The sequence below is a fragment of the Clytia hemisphaerica genome, unplaced genomic scaffold (genome assembly GCF_902728285.1).
Source record: "Clytia hemisphaerica strain Z4C2 unplaced genomic scaffold, Clytia hemisphaerica genome assembly, whole genome shotgun sequence".
NCBI classification, from domain to species: domain Eukaryota; kingdom Metazoa; phylum Cnidaria; class Hydrozoa; order Leptothecata; family Clytiidae; genus Clytia; species Clytia hemisphaerica.
In genome coordinates, this window is record NW_027103770.1 from 1,509,272 (window position 1) to 1,520,640 (window position 11,369).

Genomic DNA, 11,369 nt, shown 5'->3' on the forward strand with positions numbered 1-11,369 from the left:
AGTACATTCTAACGATTCAACTCGGCCTAGCCTATACATAGTTTTCTGCACGCAAACCGAGTATCTACGACTAATTTCAAATTCCATGCCGTACTACGAAGCGATAAACGTGAGATACACTCTGGAGCAGAGTAATACATAGACGCCACGACTTTTTTCTACACTGTAACGTCTATTCCACTTTTTGGAATGTTTTGGATTTTTGACGTTACTTGAAAATTTCCAGCTCATTGAAGTATGGAAAAAATTTGTGACAGAACACTTGAAAGGCTTTTCTACCCACCAAGAAACGAAATGAAGAATCTAGGTTTCTGGCGAGGTACTAGATAAACTTGGCCGTCCTCACCGTAAATCTTTGAATATTGGTATTGATTGACGTCAATTCCCACACGCGTCAAAAGAAATTTATTGATTTGGCGTATTTTTTTTTCTCTTGACACGACTAGAACATAATTAAGTTTTAACCACACAAAAATGTTAAAATCCCCCAAGCGATTTGGAGTACATCGTCTCGGTCTCGTTTTTAATGTACTCCAAATCGTTTGGAGGGTCACATATATTGTAGGACTTAGTAAACAAAAAACCGCTGAATTTAATCGATCGTCTAAAATGTTCCGTGACAGGTTGTTCTCTATTTTGAGTGAAATTTTGTTCTTTTTTAATTCCTTTGTGCTTCAAAGTCTTCTTTTTTCTCGCTTATTGAAGGTTATGGCATTACCGGTGATATGAAGTTGATTATTGGGATGTTTGAATACGCCAAAGAGATGGTCAAGAATGCAGAATCTCTGGTAGATCTATGTGGTGTCAGTCAAAAGGTATGTTTTATCGTAGTATTTTTTATAAGAACATCGAAAATTTTTGAAGCCTTTGGAGTGTCCTTGAACTTTTTGAGTTTTAAGCCTAAAAATGTTCTATTTTGACATTTTTGTGAATATTTTTGACCATTTTCCTAAGAAATAGGGTGTTTTTGAGTCCTCAAAGCCTTAAAATGTTCGTAAGTTGTTCTTAACATTTTGGCCAGCGAAGCCTTATGTTCTTATATAGTTTGTTCTTATAAAAAACGTGCACCAAAGAAATACCATTTAACTACCATTAACAACTATCATAGTATCGTATAACACCCTTATTACTGTATTACATGGATTATAAACTACTCCATTCTAAAACCTTCAGTTTTCTTACGCGTTTATCGTATTAGTGTCACCAGTTGAACTTGAAAGTTCGCCCATTGTTACTTTTACACTTTCAATTAAAGATATTGGTATATGGTACCCTAACGCTAACATTACTTAATTGTGTTGCCTGGATTTGATGTAAATGCATTCAACGTATCCATATCCACCGGTCAACACTTTCCTAAAAGTCCTATCAAAGATGGGGGATATACCCTATTTTAGTCCAGGATCAGTAGGTTGTTGACCAGGATTGAGAAAGTTTTATATACAAACTCAGTGGCCGAGCCTCGGAATTTCTTTTACCATTATTGAATTTTGATTGATATGTACATTTTCCCTCCTTCTCCAGATTTTACCCCATCAAATGGTCCAGAATGAGCTCTACAACCTTGACAACAAAAGTTTACTTGATAAAGGCCTTAGCATGCTGGTCAATAGAACTCTGGGTAAAAGTCTCGATAAAACGTTTCAAGTGTCCGATTGGGAACGTCGACCACTCCAAGAACAACAATTATACTACGCAGGTAAGGGGAAACTTCTTTGTTCTGAGTAATTTATGTTGTTGCCGCTGATCTCTAACTACTTGACTGAATCGGATTACCCATATATAGAAAACGTGTCAAGATTTAGTGCTGACTAGTCCGCCATCTTGTTTTCAATTCTGGTCGTCAACAGCAACAACGTCAACAGATTTATAGGAGACACGTGGGTATACCGGTTTAACCAAACTTTAAGTCTTACATCAGATTTGATGAAGTGTAGCTATTCGTGGATACAGGGTATTAGACTTTCTAAATTATTCACACTTTTGAATTTAGCAAATTTAATTGTGAATCTTCCGATCTTCCTTTTCACAGCCCTTGATGCTTACTGCTTGTTAGAGGTTTACGATAGGCTGTGTTATTTTGTGAAAAAGTATGACCTGAACTTCAACACCAAAGAGAAAATGAAAACGAAATGGCTGAAAACTAAACCGGTTGGTGGGTAAGTGATACTGTATTTTTCTACCTTATTCCATATTATTGACCTTTTTAACGTCCTCAACGACCTGCTTGGAAACTATGGAATAATAAACACTCCGAAAAAATTAGATTATCATTTTAAATGATAGAGAGGCTATCTCGTCTGAAACCAGTTAGGTTTGTAGGATTTGAAGCCACTTGCTTGCGATTGTTTTCCATACAAACGCTGGACTTGGAAGTAACCTTTACCGCCAGAATTTGAAAACTAAAACGCCGAAACAAAGAAAGTTCTAGATTCATTCGAAGAATCAGATGTCATCCGAAAGGCGGCACAAATTTCAAAGGCATCGCTTTTACATGCTTGGGGAAGGTTGAAGTTTCACCTCTAGCATTCTGAAAATTTCAAATGTTAATCCTAGGTAGATTACTTACGTAGTAGCAACCACCGTGTATGGCTTTGTCTAAATGTGTAAGTTGTAGCCCCCCCTAGGGATTTAGGTGACCCCTTGCATAATGGTGCCCTCTAGTTGAGAAAGATTTCAGATGGCCTCCTGAAATTTGTGACTTGGAGAACTTGAGCTAATACGGCTATTACCAGTTGTAACGGAACCTTTTAACACCCCTGACCGAGTTGAAACCATACAGTGTGTGGAGAAATCAGGATCTGTTGGAAGATGAGAATAACACATCATATTTTTCTTAGACAACAACGAAAAGATAAATACGATAAACGGGAAAATAAAGAAAAGGTAAGTGGTTTTATATTTTCGTTACTAATTCACTTACTCTACTTAAACTACTTACTCTACTACAACTACTTACTCTACTAAAACTACTTAATTTGGTCAAATGTAAATTATTTCAGTGTGTTGTAGGAAATGGAATCCCTACACGCTGTTTTTTATAAGAACATCCAAAATTTCTGAAGCCTTCCGATGTTCTTAACTTTTTGAGTTTTAAGCCTAAAAATATTTCGCCATATTGTGAGTATTTTTGTCCATTTTCCTAAGAAAATGGATGTTTCCGAGTCTGCGAAGCCTTAAAATGTTCTTTACTTGCTCTTAATATTTTGAGCATCGAATCCTTATGTTCTTATAAAGTTTGTTCTTATAACAAAATGTGTATTGACTTCTAGGTACGGTTGCCCGATAACAAGCCACTTTATAAAGGGATTCCTCGACCATCAACGAAACTGAAAGTAGTTTGTGACACCATGCTACAAGGACTGGGTCGACAATTGCGTAATTGTGGCGTGGACACACTCATTTTAGAGGATGGTCAAGATCATTCTGTTGCATTGCAAGTAAGTCTGACCATGGACTAAGAACGTACCGTCTTGTATAAGATTCCAATTTCCTGCACTAAGATTCCACTGCCACTTTTCTACCGGAAAAAGATCAGAACTCCGGGTAGTTGAAAAAATAAGATTCGGAAGTATAGGCTGTTTTGTAAGTAAACACAAGATTTTGCGTTAAGTAGAATAGCCTTTCCAATCTCATGCCGGCTATCCCTGAGAAAATAACGGGAAAAATCCCGGAAAAGTCAGGAGAATCTTAGTGCGGGAAAGAGAATCTTATGCTTAACGGTGGTAGATTTGATTAAATTGTTCTGACGAATGAAAAAATGGTTTGATACTGTTCAACAGAAAGTTTTTTTAAACGTCTTTTATTATTAAAGTCGCTTACCTAGAAATTGGAACTAAATTTTTTTGGAAAAGAATTTCTGGTTTCGTTTTCAGATATCGCATAAAGAAAAACGAATCATTTTAACACGAGGAAAGCCCTTCTTCATGGTAAGATAATTTTATTTTCCTCTTCTCTATTGATATTGATTTGGAGATATTTTGATTTATTTATTTATTTGAGGCCTTATGAAGATATCGTGTTAAAACTTTATCTATCTTTAGTTTTCTTTTTTCGAAAAATTGTTAAAAAATTACGTTGTCAAAATTTTTTTTTAAATTACGTTATCAAAATATACAAAAAATCGGAAGTTATAAATAATCATTGTCTTCAAATGTTGAATGATTTATTCGGGTGAATATCATTCTGGTCTGTAAATTTCAAAAATTTTTGTTCACGTGCTGAGGCGGCTTCCGCTATTCTGCGGAGAGCATTTCCCTCGGACATTTGCGTGAAGATTGATCCCCAAGTTCGTTTGATAATTTGATCATCATTCATTGCACCACTCCCTTTGAACGTATACCCTTCGTAAAAATCATTCTCGGGTGGTTTCCCCTCAACACTTTCCACTCGGGTAACAATTGATTCATCCTTTTGAGGTAGTGGCTCATTAGCTTTGGATTTATGTTCAGTCTGGTCATCATCTGTTTCTCCGTGTCGGCTACTGTCTCCTCTAGTAGGTAATTTTCTTTGGTCGACAAAATCACGTGTCAATGGTGGTAGCTCTACTCGTTGTTGTTCTTCAGAAGTTATTGAACTCGATTTATAAGTGCTGCTCTTTTCCTTAATGTCATTAATAATTTTCTTTTTTCTCGACTTTGTGTTCATTTTTTCTTGATTGTCAATCAAGTCTTTCATCATTAGCCCGAGGCCTGCTATCTCAGCTCTGGTTTGTATGGTTGTTTTATAGAAGTCAGCTTTTAGTTCATTCAAGGCTTGCACAAGATATTTCACATCGTGATCTCTGTATGTAAGCTGTTCGTTCGTTCTCAACGTGTCATGACTTAGGTTCACGTGGTCTGGGCTGATCGTTTTCTCAGAAACTTGAGTTTCTAAGTAATCGTGTACCTTTTCAACACGAGCTTTAATTTGGTGTGTCATTTTCTTCAACATGGCGCTATCTTCCTCTATGGTGTCATCATCGTAGTACAGAACCTCAGGCGAACATCTCCGGATGATTTTCTCATTGTGGTGTCGTTGGCGTGTCGAACTTAACGTGTTCTCCATCTCGATAATCGTTGCCGCCCGCTGCATTTGGGCGGTTGCTTTGGCATTATCATACACCCGTTGGAAAGTATCTGATAACAGAGCGATGAATAAATTCAAGATGACAATTCCACCAAGAAATATGAACGCGCCGACGAGTAACTTTGACGGAACGGGCGCGTGTCTCTCTAATTCCTCGCCCCCGTAATCTCCCACGACTCCGATTTGAAAAATACTGTAAAGAAGTTCGCCGTGCGTTAACGTGTACCCTTTAATATTATATATACCGAACATCATCCAGAACGCCGCCACGAACGGGATGAAAATATGGAGCGTGAGGAACAAAATACGTAACGTATCACTAATGACGTGGCTCAACATGACAACGAAGAGGCCGACCGAGCGGAACGGTCGTGCGTATTTCAGCAAACGTAACCACATTGAGAGCAGTGTCGCGGATGAGATCCCTCGAAACCAATCACTAGTCGAATTGGTGTGGTATGTGATGTTGAATAAGTGTAGAATGATAGTAGCTACCATTAAGAATTGTGTTAACCAGTCCAAGAAGTTCCATCTGTCTCTGAAATACGATGATGTGTAATCTTCGCACGCGCGGATCTCGCGCTCCAAGTACGCGCGCTCTTCCGGCCATCTAGGGTGCGCAAACTTCAAATCACGTTGGATGTTGCTCTCACGCCACCTTTTAAATCTTTCCGTGAACCGTGTCGATTTCAAAAACTCCTTTGTTTCAGATACAAACAAGCAAACCACGGCGAAAACTGCTAAAGCGTCAAATGAAGCATTGACCGCTAAGTAATCTCCCTTATACGTTTCGTCAGCTTTTATAGGGATCAAGCACAGCCGAATTGTCCATAACAGATTCATGATCAAGTTCATTAAGCCATAAAATAAGGCTCCCCACATACCAAGAGATTGCCATTTGACTTCTACCAGTCTTTGAAAGACAGGGTGCAACAATATTTGGTACTGTTTGAATTCCACGGCGACGTGTAAAGGAGACTTTGCGAAACATGTTTTGTCTTCTATTGGTGGTATGAGATAATTCAAGTAGCAATATTGTTTTCGGTTGGCTCGACTTACAGTATAGAATTGATCCAGTGCTTTCAATGCCTAAAAAGAAAATATAGGAGAAAGTTAATATCGAATCATCGTGTCGAACTAAAAATTTCACCATTGCATTCGATTTTGGACTATTTGGCCCTTCAGAGCCAATGTGTAACTACAGCTTAAGGTTTTGCTTTCAGAGGATACACCTCCAGGATTTTTACTAAAGGATATAACCACTGACCTTTACATACCCTGGACCAAGTTTCTTAACCCCGGTCAAGCAAAATCTTTGATGTGAGTTTTTTGTGGTACCCTAATGGTAGCACTACTCGATAGCGGTGTAAATGCATCAAGAGCGCTAGATCAACTTTTCCTTGAAAATACGCAGTGATGTAGCGCCGTTTGACGTTGACTTTTAACAACGCGATGGCTTCTTTGCGGGTACCATTTTCAAAAAAACTCCGACAAAAGATGGCGGATATAGCCCTGTTCAGGCTATATAAAAGTCAGTAGATGCATGTGTTGTACTTACCACTGAGGGCATTTTTTCAATCATGAGTGTCAGGGTAGCTAATTTGCTATCATCATAAACGCCCGCTGGTGCGCCCTCGTCTAACAGTAATTCTGCTGTGGTCGACCGGTCTAGTTCTGCTGCCAACTAGAAAACGAATGAAAGCAGAATATAGACTATAAATCAAATACATTTCTTCAACAACCAACTTTGTCATTCGAAATCACCCTATCTCGAACGAATTTGCACAACGTTTTGACTGTTCAAGTTGCAGAGAGTGGGACGTATTAGTTTAAGGTATGTGTACACCTTTTTTCCGATTTTTTGTCAAAAATTTTTTCTTCAGTCAAAGTGGAAGAAAAGTTACTGGATTTCATTTTGGTAAAATCGCGATCTTAAAATCTTTTTTTGATCCAGAGTTATAACCATTTAAATTTTAAAACAAAGTTCGTCTTATGATGGATTATTTACTCAAATAATTGTCTCTTTCGGAAACAACAAAGAGAAAAGAGAGAATTCAGCTGATGTTTATTCTCACATCTATTGAATAGTAACATTTTTGACACATTTCTCTGATTACTTAATTAAACAGTAATTATCTCGTCAAAAATTTCAAATTGATGTAGAAAAAAATGAAATTTTACCATACCATACTACTTTTAACGAGGTTAAAGTCACCCATAGCATTTAGCTATGAACTTAATTTTTTTTATATATTTTCGGCAAAGAATTGAACTAAAAAAATGTCTTAGGATTTTCTTTCTAATCGAGTTAAAGCTTCACAAGTTCAGGTTAAGTGGAAAAAAAAAATCGAGAAATGAATGATTTTTTTCCAAATTTTAACAATTTTTAAGTTTTCTCGAGTTAAAGTCGATCCAAAAAAAAATCCTAAGACATTTTTTTGGTTCAATCTATTGGGAACATAGTATCGAAATTATTTTTTCAAATTTCAAAAGCTATGGGTGACTTTAACTTCTTTGAAGTAGGTAAGGTTAAAATTCTTAAGATTTTAATTATATCCTGCCCAGTTTTTTAAATTCAGCTGAAACTTTTACCATTAGAAAGAGAATACTATTGGCTTTCAGAAAATATATACTTTTGATGTATAAAAATTTGTTGTTCTAAAGATATGATCAATTAAAGAGAATGTGTCAAGGAAGGTGAACACATACCTTAAATGCCCGAATACCTCACTGCAATTTGAATAATGTAAATACACAAAATGAACGTGGAATCGTTTTTCACACCAACCTGTAATGGCGTTCTCTCTTTGTAATCCAAAACATTAATTTTTGCTCCACGAGCCAACAAAATTTTCAAACTAGCAGTTGCTTCATTCTGTGCTGCGTAATGAACAGGTGTTTGCGACTCTTCGTTCGTTCGTGCTTCCAACTTGGCGCCCATCTCCAACAAGAATTCTGTCATCTCTGGGTAGTCTACTGCGCATGCTACGTGCAATGGTGTGCGTCCAAAATTATCAGGTAAATTGATATCAGCACCTAAAAGATTTAGATGAAAAATCATGTCTATGTGACCAATAGATTAGATAGTTAGTTAAGCCTTAGACCACGAGGGACGCGTACATGCGTCCAAAACAAGCCAAAATACTGAGTCCCAGACTTGAGGCCATAGCTCCTGACCACTTGATTTAAAGGGACATAAACCAAATGCTTTTAGAAAGAGTATAAAAATGGCTTTCTAATGGTACCAAAACCATCTTCTAAATCATAAGATTTTATGGCACTTTAAAGTCTTCAGTTTCAAAAATAAACATTTAGAAAAATTTCAACTTTTTCAAAAAAAACAGCGCGCACAAAGGGTTAAGCAAATGCTATTTAATATATACGTTCGGTTGGTGCATACGAGAAAGCGTATACCTACCATGTGAGAGGAAAAACTTTGCTACATCTACATGCCAAATCCTTGCCACTTCATGCAACACACTTTGACCCCATCGATCGACAGCTCCTATCTCTGCACCTTGCTTCAGTTTACTTTCGATCAATGCGAAATCTACGCATGATACATCATTTTTCCCAAAATCCTTTGCTAGTTCTATGAAATATCGTATTAACCAATCAGAAGGCACTCTGGCGCTTCTCGCTTCTTCTTCCATCAGTAAGTCTTTAACCTGCTTCACTTCCTCTGACAATGCATTCTCCAGTAAGCAATTCGTGGTCAAATCGCAGTTTTTGTTTAAACCCGTACGATGCAAATCGTCGCGTACTTTTTCGAAACATTTCTTGACATTGTTAAGCCTGCGAACTGAATTACTGAGCGTATACCATTTGTCACGAATCTTTTGTCGCTCCTCCAAAACCTGTTGTTGTAAGAAAAGGGATACTTTAGGTGTTACTTCAACCCGAATCTTAACTCGAGGAGAGTATTTCATAATGACTAACAGTATCTTGGTGGGTCGAGCAAACCTAGGGATACATTTTTGAGAGTTTGGATTTTTGCGCGCCCTATTAAAAGTAAACTATCTTTGTAAAAATCACTCGAGCGGAGAGCGTTCGAACATTTTTGGGTATTTTTTCTCTTGTTGGCTAAAAAATTCTTATTCTAATGTGTATAAAAAAGCGAAAGGGCGCCGAAATAAGTGATCAGAGGCACCAATTTGCATCCCTTACCTTTCTGCACCCCCCCCAAAGAAAATCTTGTTTTTAACTTTGAAACCCATTATACCAAATTAAGGTTTCAATATTAAAAAACTACGTTAAAGCAACTTACCTGAACAGCTGACTTTGCTGGTTCTCTCTTCTCCTCAAGTTGACCATAAAATTCATGGTAATCTTTCTCTCTTCCACTGGATTCTTCAGTAAACACCATCGGTGCTATCCTTTTCTTCTTCATCTTCTGTTTTCAATGTTGATTCCCGATGGTTTTCAACGTTTATTGCTCTGTGAAATTTTGACAATCCAATTTCTGACTTAATCTTTTTTTCAATATTTAAATTCTTGCTGAAATTGTTTTACGTTTCAAAGATTATTACATTAATAAGAATGATTTTGAATCATAACTTTACTCTCTCACCCGTACCAGAACTATTACTTTTTCTTTTCTCATGTATCCCCAATTTTCATTTTAAAATCTTTTATTTAAAATCACTGTTTTCCGTTATTTAGTTACCACAGTGACACTGAGAGACATGAGATTCAGAATATTTTATGCTGACTCAGTTTTTCATAATGAACAATCTCTTAATTGTTTTCCTTCGTTAATTTCTACCGTTTCGGCAAACACATTTTACGACCTAGTGGTTTTCAATTTTATGTTTCTAAGTTGTGATATGTATCATAAAGAACTTCACAAAAAGTGTTGTATAAATCCTATTATTGCCTGCTATCTTCTCTGATTTTTCTTTATTTTTTTCTCGTCCCATTTCCCCTGCTCTATGTTTGTAACGTGATGCATTATTGATGACTAGTCCTATTCCTTCTATGACGAAACATGAATGAATTTCATTTTATACCCCCTCATAAATAAATCAAACATTTTCTTGTTTTGAAATCTTCAATGGATATTCATGACGCGGAAAATATTTCATTTTTGTTACCTTAAAACTTTCAAGCGATTATGCTTATACCCTGAAAGTGAAAAGATGCTGAAACCTCCAAAAAGGTTTTACAGCCTGTGCTTCGCTTCATAGCATACCTAACCATTATAATTTGAATACACCTTTTCGACCGTAGCCGAAAAAAGACTGGGACGGTTTTAGGGTGATAAAACGGACAAAAAAATGCCAAGTGGCAATTGGCGGCTGCGGTCGAAAAGGTGTATTCTCAGGTCTCGATGGTACTTTCAATGTTAGAACACTATGTTGTAATGCTGCATCGGGTTCAGTGCAGTGCATTAATTTTAGTCGGGGCTTTTGATTCCCATCAAAAATTTCTAGATGACAAAACAACAGAGTTTTTGAAAATTCCATAAAAAAAAATTCCATAAAACTAGAGCGGCGACCTGATGATAACGTTCTCTGTGTTTGTCTCCAATAAAGGAGCCCTACCTTCAATTCATGATATACACCATTGCAATGTCTTCCACGGACCCAACAGATGATTGGTTGCAAGTGATGTATTGACTGATTTTACGTCACTTACAACCAACCAGCTATTGGGTCTGTGATGTAATGTCAGAAGACATTGCAGTGATGCATATCATGAATTGAAATCTTTAAAAACTTTATCCCAGTTTGAGTCAAACTAGTAAAAAGCTTTGTTATCATTAACATTGAGCACTGTTATTGATTTTGGCTAGCACAAAGTATAAAAGCTTTATCTCTATTTACAGCACTATTTTTTCTTCATTCTCAGATCCGTGGTTACGTTGGTGAAGACATGGTGATGTGGGTACCAGACGGTACCCCACGTGAACAAGTTAAGATGGTTTTCACACGTTATCATATTGCCATCAGAAGCAAAGATATCCTCTCTAGATGCGTGGTAAGAACTAATGACCGTTTGTTTGTCATGTTAATTAATGAGCTATTCCAGAAAAAAAGTACCCTCTATGTTGAGGTCTTTCTGGGGAAAAGGACACCCCCCCAGATTTTTTCCTCAATTTTTCAGGATCCCCCTTTGTTTTTTTGGACCACCCTGGATCTTTCACCTCATTTTACTGACCACCCTGAATTTTCACCCCAGAACTCGAAAAACTAGATCCCCCTTGATTTTCCATTTTCCTGACCACCTTGGGCGTCACACCCTCTCAACATAGGGAGTACAGACTATTTCTGGAATAGCCCAATTCCTATGATTCCTGGAAA

At 37.1% G+C, this 11,369-nt stretch overlaps 2 protein-coding genes across 2 annotated transcripts in view; one reads left to right on the forward strand and one right to left on the reverse strand.

Moving 5' to 3' along the window:
• The window catches only part of LOC136805912 (exonuclease mut-7 homolog), a 42,634-nt gene that overhangs the window by 28,401 nt on the left and 2,864 nt on the right, over positions 1 to 11,369 (forward strand). Inside the window, exons 12-18 of the mRNA XM_067062488.1 lie at positions 706 to 815; positions 1,525 to 1,699; positions 2,033 to 2,159; positions 2,841 to 2,886; positions 3,273 to 3,440; positions 3,876 to 3,929; positions 10,918 to 11,046. Of these exons, the coding sequence (XP_066918589.1) occupies positions 706 to 815; positions 1,525 to 1,699; positions 2,033 to 2,159; positions 2,841 to 2,886; positions 3,273 to 3,440; positions 3,876 to 3,929; positions 10,918 to 11,046 (809 nt within the window). The remainder of the gene's footprint in view (positions 1 to 705; positions 816 to 1,524; positions 1,700 to 2,032; positions 2,160 to 2,840; positions 2,887 to 3,272; positions 3,441 to 3,875; positions 3,930 to 10,917; positions 11,047 to 11,369) is intronic.
• Positions 4,039 to 9,662, reverse strand: LOC136805895 (transient receptor potential channel pyrexia-like). The gene is made up of 5 exons (XM_067062467.1): positions 9,335 to 9,662; positions 8,486 to 8,924; positions 7,856 to 8,103; positions 6,626 to 6,751; positions 4,039 to 6,156 (listed from the first exon to the last, which is right to left on the reverse strand). Exons 1-5 carry the CDS (start codon positions 9,455 to 9,457, stop codon positions 4,150 to 4,152), a joined length of 2,943 nt encoding a protein of 980 aa, XP_066918568.1. The 5' UTR covers positions 9,458 to 9,662; the 3' UTR covers positions 4,039 to 4,149.

Bases quoted from the DNA above. Each gene is read 5' to 3' on its own strand.
- LOC136805895 (XM_067062467.1), bottom strand. From the start codon at position 9,457: ATGAAGAAGAAAAGGATAGCACCGATGGTGTTTACTGAAGAATCCAGT. The intron at 6,752-7,855 runs GTTGGTGTGAAA...TTCGTTTTCTAG, and splicing joins AAGAGAGAACGCCATTACAG to TTGGCAGCAGAACTAGACCG. The intron at 6,157-6,625 runs GTAAGTACAACA...TTTTCTTTTTAG, and splicing joins TTGAAAAAATGCCCTCAGTG to GCATTGAAAGCACTGGATCA.